The sequence below is a fragment of the Heterodontus francisci genome, chromosome 12 (genome assembly GCF_036365525.1).
Source record: "Heterodontus francisci isolate sHetFra1 chromosome 12, sHetFra1.hap1, whole genome shotgun sequence".
In the NCBI taxonomy this organism is placed as follows: domain Eukaryota; kingdom Metazoa; phylum Chordata; class Chondrichthyes; order Heterodontiformes; family Heterodontidae; genus Heterodontus; species Heterodontus francisci.
In genome coordinates, this window is record NC_090382.1 from 53151267 (window position 1) to 53173406 (window position 22140).

The window sequence follows — 22140 nt, forward strand, 5'->3', positions numbered from 1 at the left end:
GGCAGAACAGTAGATGAAAAAATATGCAATTTGAAATAAATTACGTGTTGTGTTGATTTTTTCTTCAATCACTGCTGGGTAAAAGCACTGGAAAGCAGCAGGTGATAGCAAGTATTGTTTCTTATGTTTGTTTAAAATAATTTCAGAAAGAAAGCTCAGGGTCATGTCATGTTGGAGAAATGCTACACAATTTTCTGTCCAATCATTTTAATGATTGGAAACTGGAGATTGGTGGGCACAGAAGCAGAAAGCATTGGCTACCATCTACAGTATGCACAGTTTTTCTTCATAGCTGAACAGATGTTTCATCCATTCCTCTTGTCCTGTGATGCATTCCATTTATGAAAGCTTATATAAATTATAATTGTTCATCTCAGTCAGTCACTGCAACTGGCAATGGCCCTGGAAAAACTGATCACATGTAATGCAACTGAAAATTTTACACTGAAGAGTACTGTCAGCAATGTTATCATATAAACTCTTAACGCATGTGTATCACATTCCTCCCTCCACTAACTAAACAGGTTAATACCACTAGACTAGTGGCGTTAGTAGGAGAGGCAGGGCTGTCGAGGGTTTCCTGTGCATATAAGAATCTTTGTATCTCAGTGGAATCTGCAGGAGGTGGTGATGCTGATTCAGTTGCTCCACCACCAGCATTCCCTGCCACTGCCCTGCAAAAAAAAAATTTAACTATCTATCCAGCCTCTTCAGCTTTACCTTTAGATTTAGGACAATTACAATTCTTTTGAGATTTACACCTACAAGTTCCTTTATTTACACTGCGTGCACCTTAGAGGGTAGTATAGTGATAGGATCTGTATGTGATATATCAATGGTAATGAGTCGACAGCAGCCAGGCCAAGGAGAAAGAATAGTTTATTTGCCAGCTCACCACGGAACAAGGTCGCAGATAAAGTTCTGCTGCAGAGGATGTTGTGTCATTGCCTTTAAGAGTGATGTCCCATTAAGATCTTGGTATGCTAATGAGCCAAGTACCAGGATGCATTCATGTGACTGCCAGCCAGACTCACTCTGCAACTGCAACATCAAGAGGTAAGTCCTGTAAATAGGTAGCTCTGCACTATATATAATAGTTACCTGCAATAAACCTGTTTGAGATCTTCAACAACCTGAACGCCACACATCTCATTTCATGTTGCACCAGACAACATAAAAAGCTTTTCATTACATGGTGGCAGCTGTAGTGAGAAGAAAAAATCCACATTTGAAGGCCACAGGAAAACAGCTTTAAAAACTACCTCTCTTCAGCTAAAAAGAAAGTTCCCAAAATACTGGCCCAAATTGGCAAAGAAATAAGAGATTAGTATGTAAAAGTAAAGCGCATGGGATTGGGGGTAGTGTATTGCAATGCATAGAAAATTGGTTGGCAGACAGGAAACAAAGATTAGGGATAAATGGGTCTTTTTCCAAATGGCAGGCAGTGACTAGTGGGGTACAGCAGGGATCGGTGCTAGGACCCTAGCTATTCACAATATATATTAATGATTTAGATGAGGGAACTAAATGTAATATCTCCAAATTTGCAGATGACACAAAACTGGGTGGGAGGGTAAGTTGCGAGGAGGATGCAGAGAGGCTTCAGGGTGATTTGGACAAGTTGAGTGAGTGGGCTAATGCACGGCAGATGCAGTATAATGTGGATAAATGTGAAGTATCCACTTTGGTAGCAAAAACAGGAAGGCAGATTATTATCTGAATGGCTATAAACTGAGAGAGGGGAATATGCAACGAGACCTGGGTGTTCTCGTACACAAGAAGGTAAGCTTGCAAGTGCAACAGGCAGTAAAAAAGGAAAATGATATGTTGGCCTTCATAGCGAGAGATTCGAGTACAGGAGCAGGGATGTCTTGCTGCAGTTACACAGGGCCTTGGTTTGGCTAAACATAGAATATTGTGTGCAATTTTGGTCTCCTTATCTGGGGAAGGATGTTCTTGCTATAGAGGGAGTGCAGCGAAGGTTTACCAGACTGATTCCTGAGATGGCGGGACTGACATATGAGGAGAGATTGAGTCGGTTAGGATTATATTCACTGGAGTTCAGAAGAGTGAGGGGGGAATCTCATAGAAACCTTTAAAATTCTAATAGGACTTAACAGGGTAGATGCAGGGAGGATGTTCCTGATGGTGGGGGAGTCCAGAACCAGGGGTCGTAGTCTAAGGATGCAGGGTAAACTTTTCAAGACTGAGATGAGGAGAAATTACTTCACTCAGAGTGGTGAGCCTGTGGAATTCGCTACCACAGAAAGCAGTTGAGGCCAAAACATTGTATGTTTTCAAGAAGGAGTTAGATATAGCTCTTGGGGCGAAAGGGATCAAAGGGTATGGGAATGGGAAAGGGATCAAAGGGAATGCAGAAACAGGTTACTGAGTTGGACGATCAGCCATGATCATAATGACTGGTGGAGCAGGCTGGAAGGGCCGAATGGCCTACACCTATTTTCTATGTTTTCTATGTTTTAAGATCTTAGTATGCTAATGAGCCAAGTACCAGGGCGCAGTCATGTGACTGCAAGCCAGACTCACTCTGTAACTGTAACACCAAGAAGCAAGTCCTGAAAATAGGTAGATCTGCACTGTATATAATAGTTAGCTATAATAAACCTGTTTGAGATCTTCAACAACCTGAATGCCACACATCTCATTTTATGTTACATCAGACAACATAAAAAGCTTCTCACTACAGAGGACCCAGATGAGGACTTTGATAGGGCAGCACACAGGAGAATGCCGATGGGCCTGCACACAGAGATGCTTGGTGCAGGCCTGCCATAGAGTCTCCTGTCACTGTCAAGGAGCATTTGGAGTCTGGCATCAACTTGGCACAAGGCTTTGCACAGAGCTTGGAGCCCATCCTTTGCAACATGGAAGTGGTGGCCAACTCTTTGACAGCAGTTGTGGACCCAGATGTGATGTCTCAGCTTCCATTGTGCCACAGGCAGAATCCACCCAACATCCTAATGCTGCAGTGGAAGCTCACACTGAGGTCATGTGATCCATATTTGTTGCCATGCAAGCCCAGCTTGGTGCCATGCAGGCTCAGAGAGCTGCCAACCTGGCTGTGGATACCAGTGCTCAAAGGAGCTTGCAGACTCACACAGCAGTCCAGCAATCTGCCCTCATACAGATTATTAGGATTGCTGAGGCACTGCCCAGAGGAGTGCAGTGGGTCTGTGGTGCATGAACATGCTGTCCTCTTTCATGATAATAGCTTTCACTCTCCCACCACTGCCACGCTACCAGTGCCTCTGCTGTTACCTGTCAGCCAGCTAGTCCAGACTCCAGCCACAGATGTTGAGGTGGAGTAGTCCAAAGCCGGGTCCTCAAGGCCCAGGGCTCCTCAAAGTCAACCTGCGAAGCAATCTGCAGTCACCCTCAGCGAAAGTCAGCAGCCTTCCACCAGCAATGCTGCAGTCAGTGGGGTAGAACTGCGAAGGAAAACAGGGACCTGCAAGACAGGCACGAAGGGAATGCACAAGGGTGAAAAGCTCAGTTTGTTATGCATTATTGGAAGTGTTCTTGGATAAAGCTATCATAGAATGTTTTTTTGTTAGTGGTTTTATTTTAGGATTTTGGCTAAGAGGACACTGTGATGGTCCATAGCAGATGGATTGAAAGGGGAGGAATCATGGAGCAACTATGATATGGGGTTGAGATCTCAGGGGTAACGTAATCTGGGTATCCACTCACGAACAGCCCATCTGGAGTGAAGAGGTTCCAGATTCCTCCTCCCTGCCTTCTCTCCCTCCTCCTTTTCCTGCTCCTTATCCTCTTCTTCCTCCTGCTTCTTCTGTGATAGTCTCCAAAGGACTGTTGGCAAAGGCTGCACCCTCATGATAACAAATGACCACGAACTTGGAGACATGCTCCGGCCAGTACTGGAAGACTCCCTCTAAACGGTCCAGGAAATAGAAACATTGTTTGAGGATGCCGATGGTTTGTTCCACAATGTTCCTGATAGCTGTATGGCTCTCACTGCAGACACACTGTCCATGTGTAGTTGAGTGGTGGAGGGAAGTCTTAAGCCAGATGTAGAGCGGATATCTCTTGCCACCCAGCAACCACACTCTGGTTCTTCGTGGTGGCCCAAAGATGGCGGGTACACCTGACTGCCACAGGCCGAATGCATCATTGTTGCTGCCAGGATAGCAGGCATTCGCCAACAGGATCCTCTGGGCACTGTCACACACCAGCTGCACCTTCATGGAGTGGTAGCCCTTGGGCTTGTTTCCCCATTTATATGTGGGGCCCACAGAGACGTGTGTGTGCAGTTGATGGTTCCTTGCACCATTGGGAATCCCGCTGGCCTGGCAAAGCCACGTGCTCTCTCCTCCTGCTCCTCTCTGGTAAAAGAGATGATGAAGTCCCCTCTCCTTCTGTACAGCACCTCTGTCACCTCCCTGATACAGCGATGGACAGTGAACTGTTAAATGTTGCAAGTGCCATCTGTTTCCACCTTGAAGGGCCCCAGAATAGAAGTTTAGGGCCACGGTGATCTTCATCGCCATTGGCAGCTGGTGGAGGTGGCACAGTTCAGTCACCACATTCTTGGTGATCTGGATGCCCCACAGTGGCTGAAGTTGAGCTGGAAGTTCTCCTTGAAGACACTTGGTGTGTAGAGCCTTCTACTGAGAGCTCTCCTCCTCCTCCCTCTGCACACAGCTTCTCCTCTCTGCTGCCTGTGCTCCATCTGTAAGAGCAACTACAGCCCCCATTACTGAAAGCAGGCTCTCTCCTGACAGGCCGTCCAACTCCTCTGACCTCCTTGTCAAAGCCCAGCACCACATGCTCAGTGTTACAGAGCCGAACTTTGCAGTCAATATGCTTTCCAAGCTTTACATAACCTCTAAAACAAATTTACAGTGAAGTCAATTTTCTACCATTGATTATATACTCATCCAGTAAATAAACTGTATTTTTATCTTTTTGCTCCTGAATATCATTCTCATTCTGCTCTCCAGCATAAAACACACATATAACATCTTAAGATTTAAGCAGTGTCTTCAAGGAGCCATTAGGACAGATGAGTTAGGTTTTAGTGAGCGTCTCAAAGGAGGAGAGGTAGAGAGGCAGCAAGCTTTATGGTGGGAATACCAGAGCTTAAGGCCTAGGCAGTTAAAGGCATGGTTGCCAATGGTGGAGTGATGAAAATCATGGATGTGAAAGAGGCCAGAATTTGAGGAGTGCAGAGAACACGGAGGGTTGTAGAGCTGGAGATTACAGAGATAGGGAGGGGTGAGGCCCTGGAGAAATTTGAAAATAAGGATGAGAATTTTAAAATCAAGTAACCCAGGGACAATAGATAGTCAAAGCAGAGTTCTTCTGACAAAATGCATTTTTTTCCCCAAGTTCCTCATTTTCTGTATGTCCACTGTTCCATCAGATAAGGAATTAGGGCTGTTATTTTAGACTTAATGAAGCCACAGCACTTTAGCCCTAACTCTTTTCTCAGGCATTCTTTTAAAATTAGATGATTTCTGCCACAGAAAACAAGCTGTTTAATGTTACATTTTACTTAGGAACATAGGAGCAGGAGTAGGTCATTCAGCCTGTCGAGCCTGTCCACCATTCAATTAGATCATGCTTGATCATCTACCTCAATGCCACTTTCCAGCGCTATTCCCATATCTCTTAATGTCATTAGTATCCAGATATCTATCGATTACTGTTTTAAACATGCTCAATGATTGAGGTTCCACAGCCCCATGCAGTAGAAAATTCCAAAGATTCACCGCCCTCTGAGTGAAGAAATACCTCCTCATTTCAGTTTTTAGTGGCATACCCCTTATTCTGAGACTATGTCCCATAGTTCTAGACTCACCAGCCAGGGAAACACCTGTAAGAATTTTGTAAGTTTCAATGAGATCACCTCTCATTCTTGGAAACTCTAGAGGATACAGTCCCAGTTTCCTCAATCTCTCCTTCGAAGACAATCCCACCATCCCAGGGATTAGTCTGGTGAACCTCCATTGCACTTCCTCTACGGCAAGTATATCCTTCCTTAGATGAGGTGACCAAAACTGTACATAATACTCCAGGTGCAGTCTCACCAAGGCTGTATTACCAGGGTTGTACAACATATGGCCCATGGCCCAGCACCCGGCCCGCCGAAGGTTTCCATCCAGCCCGCGGATGTACTTCAGAGATGAGAAATTTTCCATTGGCTACTTCTTCAAAACCGGCTATTTAAAACATCGCGCTGTCAGCTTCACAGCTGACAGGTACTGGGAGCGGGAACAGTGGTTTCCCAACGTCAGACAGATTCTGCTGGAAAACCCCAAATCTGTCCGAAGTTGGGAAACCGCTGTTCCTGATGTCAGCACCTGTCAGCGCAATGTCTTTTAAAAGAGCTGACCAACCACAAAACTGCTGAGCTGAGCGCTCCCAATACCTGCAACTGTCAGAGAGAGAGAGGGAGAGAGAGTGATCTATGGATATCTATCCGGAATACTCCACATCGCTACAAGAAGTATGTGGGCAACAGTGACTTTTTTTTATTCGTTCATGGGATGTGGGCATTGCTGGCTAGGCAAGCATTTATTACCCATCCCTAAATGCCCTTGAGAAGGTGGTGGTGAGCCACCTTCTTGAACCACTGCAGTCCATGTGGGGTAGGTACACCTACAGTGCTGTTAGGAAGGGAGTTCCAGGATTTTGACCCAGCAACATTGAAGGAACGGCAATATAGTTCCATGTCAGGATGGTGTGTGACTTGGAGAGGAACTTGTAGGTGGTGGTATTCCCATGCACCTGATGCCCTAATCCTGTTGGTAGAGGTTGCGGGTTTGGAAGGAGCTATCTAAGGAGCCTTGGTGAGTTACTGCAGTGCATCTGGTAGGTGGTACACACTGCTGCCACTGTGCGCCGGTGGTGGAGGGAGTGAATGTTTGTGGATGGGGTGTCAGTAAAGCGGGCTGCGTTGTCCTGGATGGTGTCGAGCTTCTTGAGTGTTGTAGGAGCTGCACCCATCCAGAAGTGGAGACTATTCCGTCACACTCCTGACTTGTGCCTTTTAGATGGTGGACAGGCTTTGGGGAGTCAGGAGGTGAGCTACTCGCTGCAGAATCTCTAGCCTCTGACCTGCTCTTGTAGCTGCGGTATTTATATGGCTACTCCAGTTTCTGGTCCATGGTAACCCCAGGATGTTGATAGTGGGGAATTCAGCGATCGTACTGCCATTGAATGTCAAGGGGAGATGGTTAGATTCACTCTTGTTTGAGGTAGTCATTGCCTGGCACTTGTGTGGCATGAATGTTACTTGCCACTTATCAGCCCAAACCTGGATATTGTCCAGGTCTTGCTGCATTTCTACACAGACTGCTTCAGTATCTGAGGAGTCGCAAATGGTGCTGAATATTGTTCAATTGTTCAATCATCAGCGAACATCTCCACTTCTGATCTTATGATTGAAGGAAGGTGATAGATGAAGCAGCTGAAGATAGGTGAACCTAGGACACTACCCTGAGGTACTCCTGCAGTGATGTTATGGGACTGAGATGATTGTCGTCCAATAACCACAACCATCTTCCTTTGTGTTTGGTACGACTCCAATTAGCGGAGAGTTTTCCCTCCGATTCCGATTGACCCCAGTTTTGCTAGGGCTCTTTGATGCCATACTCGGTCAAATACAGCCTTGATGTCACAGGCAGTCGCTCTCACCTCACCTCTTAAGTTCAGCTGTTTTGTCCATGTTTGAACCAAGGCTGTAACGAGGTCAAGATCTGAGTGGCCCTGGTGGAACCCAAATTAAGCTTCACTGAGCAGGTTACTGCTAAGCAAGTGCGTCTTGATAGCACTGTCGACGACACCTTCCATCACTTTATTAATGATCGAGGGTAGACTGATGGGGCGGTAATTGGTCAGGTTGGACTTGAGCTGCTTTTTATGTACAGGACGTACTTGGGCAATTTTCCATGTTGCCGGGTAGATGCCAGTGTTGTAGTTGTACTGGTAAGGGGCACAGCAAGCTCTGGAGTACAGGTCTTCAGCACTATTGCCAGAATGTTGTCAGGGCCCATAGCCTTTGCTGTAGCCGGTGCCTTCCATCATTTCTTGATATCACGCGGAGTGAATCGAAATGGCTGAAGAATTGCATCTGTGATGCTGGGGACCTCAGGAGCTAAGATGGATCATCTACTCAGCACTTCTGGCTGAAGATGGATGCAGATACTTCAGTCTTGTCTTTTGTGCTGATGTGCTGGGCTCCCCCATCATTGAGGATGGGGATGTTTGTGGAGCCTCCTGCTCCTGTCAGTTGTTTAATGATCCACCACCACTTTGACTGGATAGGCAGGACTGCAGAGCTTAGACCTAATCCGTTGGTGTGGGATCGCTTAGCTCTATCACATCCTGCTTATGCAGTTTGGCATGCAAGTAGTCCTGTGTTGTAGCTTCACCAGGTTGACACCTCATTTTGAGGTATGCCTGGTGCTGCTCCTGGCATGTCCTCCTGCACTCTTCATTGAACCAGGGTTGGTCCCCTGGTTTGAGGGTACAGTGGGGGATTTGCCAGGCCATAATGTTACAGATTGTGGTTGAGTAAAATTCTGCTGCTGCTGATGGCCCACAGCACCTCATGGATGCCCAGTTTTGTGTTGCTAGATGTGTTTAAAATATATCCCATTTAGCACAGTGGTAGTGCCACACAACATGGTGGAGGGTATCCTCAATGTGAAGGCGGGTCTTTGTCTCCAAACAGATGAGCTGTATCAGAGGCCCAATCTCTGTCCGCAGAGCTGCTTAAATGCAGATAAGGCCTGGGGTCAAACCTCTCAATGCCTTGCAGTGACACACGCTGGCATGTATATTGAGCACTCTGCTGACATGCTGCCTGTGTCGGGTACAAGTCTAACATTGGCCCCAAAACATTTTTATTATTTGGCATCTTTATTGTTATGAAGTCCATTGTTTTGGACAGTAGTCAAGAACAAGATCTATTAAGTCCTGGTAGCTCAATAGATGTTTGTGATACCAAAACACTATCACCTCCATATAAAATGGCACTCACCAATGAACTAGCTACTCTGTGTGAATGGAAATCAATTTCTATCAAATCCCTAGCCACATGATTTATAAAGGCATTAAAATACAATGGACCTTACAGATAGCTATGGTTGACCCCTGATATTATTCTGAATTATCTGACAAATTGCATTTGTGTCAATCTCTGCTTTATTGTTCCATTCCAGTCGGCCATTTTAAATAATTCCACTATATATCCAGACTTACTCATGATACATAAATCTGTGGTCTTAATTTTTAACTTGGTTTTATATATTCTAGTATGAACCTGGTAGTTTAGAGGTACAAAGGAGGAATGTGCAGGGTTACGGGGAAAAGGCAGGGGAATGGAACTGAGGGAATTGCTCTTTCAGAGAGCCAGTGCAGACCTGATGGGCTGAATGGCCTCCTTCTGCACTGTAATGATTCTGTGAAAACTCTGGGGTGATCCAATAAAGGGGTTTAAAATAATGAGGAGACTAATCAGTGTTCATACTGACAGATTGACCTCAACTTTTGACTGCCCCCAGTGGAAACTGAGCTGGGGGGAGGAATTAAAATAGCATGAGTTAGTCAACACCTCCAATCCCCTTTCCTTCCTCCTGCACACCAATACTAACCTGATATTATCGGGACCAGATCTGCAAATTCAAACTGAGGCCTGAGTGGAGGAACGGGAGGTAGTGTTGACTTCCTTGTCGGGAAAAACCAGGAAGGAGCTGGATCCTGGGTCAGAAGAGATCAAGAAGGTAAATTTTTAATTTATATTTTCTTTGTGGTCCGAGAGGACTTCTTTAGGCCTCTCAAGGATGCCTAGGGCCTCCTTTGCACTCACCCCCACCCCCCCAATCATGGCCAGACCATCTACCCCTAATCACTTCAAGACCAAACCTCCCCCCGATTGCTTCCAGGGACCATTCCCATGGGTCGCCAGCTGAGGCCTCTTGCTGCAAATCGCGCTCCCTCCTGTCATTCAGGCTATCAATTTGTCCGTCTTTCAATTTGGCTGGCTGTTGAACAGGAAAGTCCTGCAGATTATTTAAGATTGGCAGGGCCTCCACATTCCCACCCTTACTGGGTTCTCTCTGCACTATTATGCTCCCACCCTCCCATCTCCCTGTTAATATCAGGGACATTATTTCACTTAGATTAGATAAGCCAGGGGTCATACATATAAGTTATGCAAGGCCAGTACGAGGTTAGATGTCAGTTGGTTCTTCGTTTCTTAGAGGATAGTTGACCTATGGATCAAGTTGCCAGCTTCTGCAGTGAATGCTGGTTCACTGCATAGGCTCAGAAAAGCGGGGGCAGAGATTACAACATACAAAAGATAAATGGAATACTAAGTAATATAAATCAGAGTCTATGTGGTCTTCTAAACTAGTTTTGATCACCTAAAGGGTACAGAGAGGAATTTTCCAGATATTTCCCTCCTAAATTAACCTTTTTTTAAATGCATTTCTTTTGCCTCTCCCTGGAGATTACATGGCTGCTGGAAGATGTGTGTTGTGAGTCATTGTGCTTAAAGCATCATAGGTTCAATGGTCCAACTGATCTTTTCCTATCCATTATGTTAGTATGTTCACAATTGAATATTTTTTGTAAAAGTTCTCCTTTGAAAATGATTAAAAAGTTAATAGACTACCACATGCAGAAAAATCAAAACCTTAAAAATTTCTGCCCCTCTGAAAAAAACTGCAGGGAAATAAATGGAAAGTTGTAAGTACATTGCCTGTAGGTAAGAAACAGCAGTCAGGCAAAGCAGCCTCAGAATACCAGCACTAGGAAAATACAGTCAATGAAAATAAAAACTAATTTTATGAAAGTACTTCTTCACTGATTACAACTCTTTGTGTAATTGACAATGGAACACCACTTCAAAATTAAAGTCTGGTTAGCAAGCAATGGTTCTTTTCTCATTACAGCCTCCAAACATTTTAAATCCTAGTTTGTATATATTATTGTTGTTAGGTTACAAAAGGATGATTGTTTGTTCAAGAACTCAGTTATGCAGTATCCTTATCAGCAACAACCTTTCAGGGCCCTGGATATTTTTAGCCTCACAAATTGAAATATAAAGATTAGATTTATTCAACAGTACACATAATAAAAAGAAAGCTAACAATCACTTTCAATTAGATCTGCAGTTATAGCTACTGCTGACATTTCAATAGCTCTTTGCTCTAGTATTATTATTTCTTCTGAGATATCAACTCTTAACACATATTTTAAAATTACAGACAAAAATCTCACGGAATAGACAATTTGAAATATTCCTGAGAAAGGTCTTGACAAGGTTCTAATTTTTAATAGAGGTGATACCGTTATCCATGATAATGGCTTTCTTCCGATCCTTCATTGCAATAAGGTGTGAATTGATAATTACTAATGTCTATTGATCTCAATCTTTTAATTTGCAACCGTGTTAATTATGGACTTCCTGTACTAAGTACACTTCGCTGTTCTAGATACAACATTTAACTACTTTGCTGTATTTCCTTTTAGAAATATTAAAAATTTCAATCATTACTAAAATATTGGGCCACATTTTTCTGTAGCAGGGCATCTAATGACATCTGCCATTAGTAAGACTTGCCCCTCCATGTCTAGGCTTCTACATTTTCTGTGTATCTATTTGCTGAAAGTGGGAAATTGATAAAGTTGCAGTGAGGGCAACAGGGTATCTAGGACCTGAATGAACAGGGCAAACATCTGTGTATCTCCTTAACCAATAAGATTGAAAGACTGTGAAATTACTCAAAGAAATGAGACAGAAATGTAAGTTAGAGTGGACTAATTCAATGACAAGAAGGAGAAATAAAGAGAGGGAAAGATAGATTGGATTAAGAGGGAGGGAACAGAAAGGAAACGTTTATTAAAAAATGTATAAATTTAAAATGCTACTTTAAAAAAAATCGTTGACAACAATTAATGATGAAGGAATAAGAGTCCACATTGCAGTAGTTAATTTTCACTGTGAGAGAGGTTGATTGGCAGTAATTAACACCTATCACATCATTGAAAGGCAAGACTTCACTTTCTGTGGTGAGTTCAGTGGTGAGCAAGATGCTGACTTCAAAAAGCTAAACGTGGAGTGGTGCAACATGGAAAGTAAGTTTTGGAATTTTGAGTTTAACCAGACATCTGCCCATCGCCTAACGTTGCTGCACCATATGTGCATAAATAACTGCAAGCAACCTTAGCCTCACCATTCTTTTGACATGGACATCTGGGCCCTTGCCAGTCTTGGAAACTAATAATTCCAATTTTTTTTTAAGTTTGATTGATCATCTGAAATCATGTACATTCTAGTTTTGAAATTTAAGGGTGCTGTAAATAAACATTCTACATTTATATTTATACAGCTTACATCACCTAAAGCACAGTTCACTTGTTTTGTTTTAAATTTAACCTTTACTGCACAATGGACAGATAAGTTATCTCTTGTGGGGTTGACTGAGTTGTCGGAGCTGTAGATTAAGTAATTTATCTTACAGCAGCCCTATCTGGTCCTCTGCCTAACAGACTGACCCTATCAATACTATCAACTGGCAAACTTGAAAATCAAGGACAAATGGCTAAATCAAGGTCAATTCATTAAACTTGCAAAACACTGAAAATTCAAATAACGTAAAGGGGTAGAGTTTCCACTTTCAGCGCATCAGCCATTCGAGCTCAAATTGCAATCAAAATTGTGTTGGTTTTTCAAATTGATTTTATGGTTCAAGTTTTCACTCAAACTCATTTGCATTAATACAAATATAAAGTCATCCATTAGAACATTTAAGTTTGCATTTAAAAATAATGCTTGATATACTTAAGAGTGGTAACCTGATGCAGTTTTATTAACACATCCCCTCTGAAAAGTCGGTTGATATTTTTGCCATATAATCATAGTGGAGATGTGGAGAAAATAGGGTGGCAGCGGGTAACAAGATTTTTGTGCAGCCAGGAGGACTATTCAAGTGCAACAAAGAGCGTTAATGTCAATATATATATTATCAGACTGAAAACTGTTCTTAGTATTTCACTCATACTTCAAATGGAATATTGCAACTTATTTATTAGCTATTAAAACAGTGATGTAAGTTGTGAATGTCACATTAAGTGATAAATTTAAAATAATGGGGTAGCATCTAACATTATGCAACAGCCTTACAAGGAGCCCTGCATAATCTTTATGCAGAAATTTATTTTTTAAAAATCTAATGTGGCCTCTCAGGAGCTGTTAAAGTCAGTAGAGTTCTTTGAAATCAGATTGTGTATTCTGAATTCACTGGCCTAACCTCTGCCCAAACAAAAATTACTATCTCCAAGCTTACATCCCAGCTGAGGAGAAATGTGTAGACAGGACAATACTCAGTGTGGGGAGTGGGGGCACTAAGCATAATAAAATCAAATCTTCCCATGCCCACCATGAACAAAAATGTCAAGACTGGATCAGAATCCCAACCCCACTTCCCACAACACACACACACAAAACACACTGATCAGAAATGCAAGGTTAGGATTGCAGATTCACATTAATCCCCTTATCATCACATTTAAGCATTGCATAGCTATTTGGATCCAACCTGCTTGTCTTCTTTTCCCCATCCTCTTTCTCATCTCCCTCTTTCTCCTCACCGTCTCCCCATTATTTTTCTTCCCTCTCTTCCCCTCCACTCTCTCTCTCCTTACTCTCAGACTCTCCCTACTTTTCCTTCAAACTCCTTTGCATGCTCTCCCACTCTGTTGCCTGTTTAGGTGAGGCATTTTGGGAGGACTAACAAGGCAAGGGAATATACAATCGATGGTAGGACCCTAGGAAGTACAGAGTGTCAGAGGGATCTTGGTGTACTTGTCAGATCACTGAAGGCAGCAGCACAGGTAGATAAGGTGGTAAGGAAGGCATATGGGATACTTATACTTGCCTTTATTAGCCAGGGAATAAAATATAAGAGTAGGGAGGTTGTGATGGAGCTGTATAAACACTAGTTAGGCCACAGCTGCAGTACTGTGTACAGTTCTGGTCGCCACACTATAGCAAGGATGTGATTGCACTGGAGAGAGTGCCGAGGAGATTCACCAGGATGTTAACTGGGCTGGAGCATTTCAGCTATGACGAGAGACTGGATAGGCGAGGGCTGAGGGGGGACCCGATTGAGGTATACAAAATTATGAGAGGCATAGTTAGGGAAGATAGGAAGAAACTTTTTCCCTTAGTGGAGGTGTCAGTAACTAGGGGGCATAGATTTAAGGTAAGGGGCAAGAGGTTTAGAGGGGATTTGAGGAAACTTTTTTCACCCAGAGGGTGGTTGGAATCTGGAACACACTGCCTGAAGGGGTGGTAGAGGCAGGAACCCTCACAACATTTAAGAAGTATTTAGATGAGCACTTGAAATGCTAGAGCATACAAGGCTACAGGCTAAGTGCTGGAAAGTGGGATTAGAATAGATAGTTGCTTGATGGTCAGCACGGACACGATGGGCCAAATGGCCTGTTTCTGTGCTGTATAACTCTATGACTCCATGTCTAAAATTTGGAAATCTGATAAGCTGTTTAAAAACCTGGAAAATTTGTTACAGCAAGCACACTAACTGGCAGAGCTTTACAAATGCTACTTCTGCTTGTCAACTGATTATATATAGTCACCATTAATTAAACTTGCCAGCCAGTAGATTTCAGTTTTATCTCCTGTTCTACCTCTTTAATTAAAGAAAACAACTTAGGAAAGTCTTCTACCTTTTATTAACTAACAAATACAAGTAAAGAAGTGAGTATTTTAAAGATTATACAAAATGAGGATGCTTATATCTAATGGGCTGAATTTTACGAGTGTGCTGCAGTTTGCGGCGGCACTCTCTGATGGCGGATGCACTATCCCTGAGCCTCCGCGATATTACACGTGGGGGACGATTTAAATAGAGGGGGTGGAGCGGCCGGCCCCTATGGCGTAGAGGCGGCGGCCGCCGCGTCCCCCGCATCCCTAGCAACGGTGTCCGGTGCCACTCCAGAGACGCTGGCGCCATGTTTAAAGGGCTTTTAGCCCTTAACACAGGTTTACATTTATAAAGGAACATTAGTGCCAATTTTTATTGAATAGACATTTATGTTATGGAGGCCCTTCCCCAACCCCTTCAATGGTCTTTTAATTGGCACTCATTGACACAAAACACTTTATTTCCTACCCGAACTTCCCCCCCCAACCTTCAATCATTTGCCCTTCAACCCCTTCCCACCATTCACACAACTAATAAAAATTGATTTCCCCGCTCTCCCACCCCTCCTGGAATGAAAATTTTATTCTTTCCCCCTCCCCACCAGGTTCTCACCTCAAAACCCCGTATGGCGATCTGAAGGCACGCGATCTGCGTTCGTTGGCTGTAAAATCGGCGTGGGACGGCTGCTGCCTGCAGTTAAGTTTATTTACATATTATTAATGTTAATTTAAATATGCAGATGAAGAGCCCACTGCCAGGCGGCAGGGTGGGAGGGGGGCAGTGGTGGCGCACCGAGGTCCCCCCGCCGCCGGTAGTATGCGGTGGGCCCGTCTCAATGTCGCGGGTCGAGGCAGGCCTCTCCCCACAGAATTTTACTGCCCCCCACCCCCCGCCACGACCCACAGCATTGAGGGGCCGGTAAAATGCAGCCCAATATGTCTAGAAACATAAATAATTCTTGAGTATAACCCAGATCTAAAATAATGATACGTATGATTCATTTGTTTATTTCCCAGTGTTACAGTTAATGAAAGATATAGTAGGAAGAGGTGGGAATTCACAAACACTGAAAAGTTTGACTGAGCTATAATAAAGACGTGAGGATTATTTGTGGAGAATATATGAACTGAATAGAAAAAAATCACTTCAATAGTGAGTCTTGCAGATGAGGTTAAACCAAAAAGTCTGTCTGTTCAAGTGCCCATAAAAGATCCCATGATATGCTTTAAACAAGTGCAGCGAGTTCTCCTGGAAACCTGGCCATTATTCATCCTTCAGCCAATACCACCTAAACAATTATCTGGGCATTTATTGCATTTATGGTGTGTAAAGTGGCTGTCACATTTGCCTCCAAAATAACAATCACTACTCCTTCTTTGGCTGTGAAGTGCTTTGCAACTTCTAGAGGATGTGAAAAGCTACTTAAATGCCAGTTTTTCCTTTCTCAGTAAAGTTAAGCTAGTTAAACTCAAAGGCCCTGATACTCATATGAAAATGTTTAATGTATTAAGTTGATATTCCTTTCTTTGCCATTCTCGTAAAGGTATATATTCATTTAATGGAAATGTGTTAAGGTTGCCATTAAAATAACCGGAAGGAGAATTTTGCATGAACAATTTGACACTAACATTCTTTCAGGGTCAGATTGTGTGACTGTAATAAAGTGGGTGGATATAGGATGGTGCAATGAAATGACACTTAACTTTTCATCTCTGAGATGTAGATTTGGTTTCAGCCTAGAATTATAGATGTTTATGTTAACTAGAAGGATCCTAGTTGAAAATAGTTTGGACAGTTGCAGTCAAGTTTCTAGCCTGTGGCATTGGCACAAAATTGTTCATAATTCAGTACAGATTGTGATGAAGAGTAACTGATTCTACTTCTTATCTGAAGATCACACTCATGTGGGAGTTACCTTGCCATATGTGAGAACTCAGAAAATCTGCTCTTAAATTGCAAATGCACAATGATGACTGGGTGTTGTGGGAAATTGGAAACATTCACACTCGGTGCAGGAGGGAGCTCTTCTTTGTGACTTTATCAAGGCACATTACTGCCAAAAGGTATATTTTTGAAAAGATTGGTGACGTGTCTTTCTTTGTTGTTAAGATGAATAAACTACTAATAAAAGATAAGAATGGAGGATTTTGAAATGTGCTATTATGGTGATGCAATTTTGATAACAGGTAACAAAAAGAGCAACCAAAACACCTGTAAAAGTGATTATTTAATGTTTGCCACATTTTGACATTCTTTAGTGCATTTTTTCTTCATAGAGCAGTTCTGGAAATGAACAATGTATAATTGCTATGTTTTAAAATGAAGTGAATTCACATAGGCTTTTTAAAAACCCACAAGATGCAGGCATTGGCAATGTGTATTAAAACTAAGTGAATCAGTTTATTGAATGTGACGGCTCATAGAATGCTGATAGAATGAGGGACATTGGCTCAACCTGGGTCCATTAAGCCTGGATGCTCTTGATTCTTTTTGACAATAGCAGGAGGTATCTTCTTAAAACCTGCACTCCAGGAACGGAGTAGATGTGGCCAGTTTTATTGACAGTCCTATAGATAAATCACTGATCAGGGAGTAAGATGGAAGACCATCCCCTCTCCCTTCTGCAATGGCTGGGTACACAGCAAAAAGGAGAAACAGATACAGAATTTCTGCAGGTGTTCTTCTGCATATCTGAGTTCCTTTGGCAGACGACCTGTGGAAATCTCAGACCACTGGCAAAAGAAGGCACCAGAGAGGTTCTTCCATTTTTTTTAGTCACTCTACCAGAGCCCCTGTGCCCACTGATTCTTCCTCCCCTCAAGTCAGACAGCTGCCCCAGAATGTGCCCTCTCCTAACATTTAAATGTCACTGTCCCTGGGATTTCCAACATGATTAGGGACAATGGCAATGGGTGGATAGAAGTTCCACTTTACCCGAGATCTGCCCATTCTATTATAAATTCCGATTGTACTTGTCAAATTTCTAAAATATTTCTCAGCCTGTCTTCTTAAAATTGGTAGGCGGTCTAAAGCCTTAAGGTGCAGCTAGATAAATAACAGAAACTTCATAAAAGGTCAACAACAAGCTAACATATAAATGTTAATACTCAGGTATTTTGTGTTAAATCCAGCTCATATTACAGTTTAGCACAGAAGACTTGACTGATATATGATTCTGAGAGATGAGAACTGGCATTGCAGATTGTCGTATGATTAAAACATCATGGCAGCATCCTGGGTATCTGGTATTGGCGTGCAGGATAAGGTAATTGGTGTTACACACTAATTGGACATTAACAGAATGAAATCCTATCCTAAACATAAAGTGGGTTGTCATATGGAGCTTGGCATGGCATATATGTTCCATTAATTGCTCCTTGCCAGTTTGCAGAACTGAAAAACTCTCTATTTGTTTACCTGCCTCCATGAAGAAGAATATGAACTATGCAGCCCTTCTGAATGGTTGGTTTGTATCCGTCCATCTACGAAAGATGATGGACACACAGCAAACACTCCATTTAAGTGGGGTGTCTTCTCTTGGTGCACCTTTGTTGATGGCTGTGAAGGCCAATCCTTGAGAGGCAGGTTTTGCCACCAGTGCTGCACGTGAAGCTGCCAAGTGACTCTGTGAGTTGTTGTTTTGACATTGGCATCTGTTGCCAAGCTGCTGTAGCAACTGGTCATCATGGTAGTGCACCCCAGTCCACAGGATGTGTTGCCATTTCCCTATTTCGCTAGCTTATGCCTCCCAGGTGTGATAGTTGACATTTAGAGCCTTTAAGTCATGCTTGCAAGCATCCTTGAAGTGGAGCTTTGGGCACCCTTCTGAACAGAGTATTAGTAATCTTCCTTTTGCAGTGATGAACGTCTGTCTTACTAATGTGGCAAAGATCACCTGCTACAACCTGGAAGGAGCCGAACTCAAAGAAATTCAAGACAGTGGTGGAACTTGTGGAAGTGGGCTGCAGGTCATCAGTCAGCAGTTGACATATTTTCCCAATAGCCTGAAGCACAACCTTGTAAAGCATTGACAGTCTGATGGCCTTCTTAAGTAAATCCTGGTGAATGGAAATGTGTAGGGAAAAGATGCTTTACTCTAAGAGCCTTCAATCTAGCCTTTTCCAAGTCCTCATCATCCTCCTTTTCATAGCTTTCCTCCTTTAAGACACTTCTTAAAACATCCCTTTTTGGCCAAGCTTTTGGTCATCAGATCCAATATCTCCTTTTGTGCTGGGTGCCATCTTCTGTTTAATAATGCTCCTGTGAAGCGCCTTGGGATGTTTTATTATGTTAAAGGCACTATCTAAATTTAAGTTGTTATTGTTGTTGTATTCCAACTGGGAAATCCATGTCCCTTGTTCAAAGCAGTACTTTTATTAAAGCTGAGTGAAACTAGCAGCAAAAGTCCTGACTGAATCTCCAAAGTACTAGAGATGTGCGAAGTAACACCAACCTCCGGTTACCGTACACAAGATGCCCTCCTCAACGTGGTATCCACCTCAGGGATGCCTTCCTGTAGCTTCTACCACCACGACATAGTACTGGTAATTATTTGGACAAGTTTGTGTGGAAATTTGGGAAAATGGGCAGCAGGGTTAGACGTGCTACCTTGACTCCATTTACATGACAAGTATTGGGCTTCCAATGGGCCTGAAAGAGGACTGGTCCTTTTTTTGTAAGGATAATTCAGGTGCAGATATTTTTTGCAGCAGAGAAGAGATAGTCTCTAACATTTCATTTACTTTATCGACCACCCCACATCCACTCCAAATGGGCAGTACTTTGGAGGAAAATCCAGGCTACAATGCCTGAGTCATAGAGTCATAGAGTTTTACAGCACAGAAACAGGCCCTTCGGCCCAACGTGCCTGCCAAGCACCTGTCCTAACTAATCCCACTTCCCCGCACTTGGCCCTTAACCTTGTATGTTATGGCATTTCAAGTGCTCATCTAAATACTTCTTGAATGTCTTGAGTGTTCCTGCCTCTACCACCCCTTCAGGCAGTGTGTTCCAGATTCCAACTACCCTCTGGGTGAAAAAATTCTTCCTCAACTCCCCTCTAAACCTCCTGCCCCTTACCTTAAATCTATGCCCCCTGGTTATTGACACCTCCGCTAAGGGAAAAAATTTCTTCCTATCTATCCTATCAATGCCCCTCATAATTTTGTATACCTCAATCAGGTCCCCCCTCAGCCTTCTCTGCTCCAAGGAAAACAACCCTAGCCTATCCAGTCTGTCTTCATAACTGAAATGCTCCAGCCCAGGCAACATCCTGGTGAATTGCCTCTGCACCCACTCCATTGCAATCACATCCTTCCTATAGTGTGGTGACCAGAACTGTACACAGTGCTCCAGCTGTGGCCTAACCAGCGTTTTATACAGCTCCATCATAACCTCCCTGCTCTTATATTCTATGCTTCGGCTAATAAAGGCAAGTATCCCGTATGCCTTCCTAACCACCTTATCGACCTGTGCTGCAGCCTTCAGTGATCTATGGACAAGCACCCCAAGGTCCCGCTGACCCTCTGTAGTTCCTAGGGTCCTACCATCCATTGTATATTCCCTTGCCTTGTTAGACCTCCCAAAGTGCATCACCTCACACTTCTCAGGAATAAACACCATTTGCCACTGCTCCGCCCATCTTACCACCCCATCTATATCGTCCTTTAGTCTAAGGCTTTCCTCCTCACTATTTATGACACCACCAATTTTCATGTCGTCGGCAAACTTACTGATCATACCTCCTATATTCACGTTTAAATCATTAATGTACACTATAAACAGTAAGGGTCCCAGCACCGATCCCAGCGGTACTCCACTGGTCACAGGTCTCCATTCACAAAAACAACCCTCTACCATCACCCTCTGCCTCCTTCCACTGAGCCAGTTTTGAATCCAATTTGCCAAATTACCCTGGATCCCATGGGCTTTTACTTTCTTAACTAATCTCCCATGCGGGACCTTATCAAAAGCCTTACTGAAATCCATGTAGACTACATCAACTGCTTTACCCTCATCTACACCTCTAGTGACCTCCTCGAAAAATTCAATCAAATTTGTTAGACACGATCTCCCCCTGACAAAGCCATGCTGACTATTCCTGATTAATCTCTGCCTCTCCAAGTGGATATTAATCCTGTCTCTCAGAATTTTTTCCAATAATTTCTCTACCACTGATGTTAGACTCACCAGCCTGTAATTACCTGGTTTATCCCTGCTACCCTTCTTGAATAATGGTACCACATTCGCTGTCCTCCAATCTCTGGTACCTCTCCTGTGGTCAGAGAAGATCTGAAAATTTGTGTCAGAGCCCCCGCTATCTCCTCCCTTGCCTCACATAGCAGCCTGGGATACATCTCATCTGGGCCTGGGTACTTATCCACCTTTAAGCCCGCTAATACAGCTAATACTTCCTCCTTTTCAATGCTAATTTGATCATGAATATCACAATCCCCTTCCCTGATCACTACACCTACATCGTCCCTCTCCATTGTGAACACAGAGGAAAAGTAATTGTTCAAAACCTCCCCTATGTCCTCTGGCTTCACACACAGATTGCCTCTTTGATCCCTAATGGGCCCCACTTTTTCCCTGGTTATCCTCTTGCCCCTAACATACTTATAAAATGCCTTGGGATTTTCCTTTATCTTGTCTGCCAGTGATTTTTCCTGCCCCCTCGTGCTCTCCTAATTATTTTTTTAGGTACTCCCCTACACTTTCTATACTCCTCTAGGGCCTCCGCTGTTTTCAGCACTCTGAATCTACCATATGCCTCCTTTTTTTCCTTATCCAATCCTCTATATCCCTTGACATGCAGGGTTCCCTTGACCTGTTGGTCCTACTCTTCACCTTTACAGGAACATGCTGCACCTGAACCCTCACAATTTCCCTTCTAAATGATTCACACTGGTCTGATGTAGACGTTCCTATAAGAAGCTGCTCCCAGTTCACTTTGGCCAGATCCTGTTTTATCATATTGAAATCTGTCTTTCCCCCAATTCAGTACTCTTATTTCCGGTCCCTTTATGTCCTTTTCCATAACAACCTTAAATCTTACAGAATTATGGTCATTATCCCCGAAATGCTCCCCCACTGACACTTCTATCACTTGTCCGGCTTCATTCCCTAGGATTAAGTCCAGTACCGCTGCTCCTCTTGTAGGACTCTCTACGTGCTGGCTCAAAAAGCTCTCCTGAATGCACTTGAAGAATTCCACCCCCTTTAAGCTTTTTGCACTAATACTATCCCCTCTAATATAGGGGAAGTTGAAATCCCTATTACCCTATTATTATTGCACCTCTCTGAGATTTGCCCACATATCTGCTCCTCTACCACTGCCCGACTGTTTGGAGGCCTGTAGTACACTCCCAGTCAAGTAATAGCCCCCTTTTTGTAAGTTCTACTCATATGGCCTCAT

General features: G+C 43.3%; 1 protein-coding gene across 5 annotated transcripts in view; it reads right to left on the minus strand.

Moving 5' to 3' along the window:
- Positions 1-22140, minus strand: part of htr4 (5-hydroxytryptamine receptor 4) — a 198618-nt gene that overhangs the window by 76439 nt on the left and 100039 nt on the right. For 4 of the 5 annotated variants that reach the window (XM_068042950.1, XM_068042953.1, XM_068042951.1 and 1 more), the window contains one exon: positions 15336-15413. The exons of the other annotated variant lie outside the window; for it this stretch is intronic. In XM_068042950.1, the coding sequence (XP_067899051.1) occupies positions 15336-15413 (78 nt within the window). The remainder of the gene's footprint in view (positions 1-15335; positions 15414-22140) is intronic. 5 annotated transcript variants of the gene reach the window in all.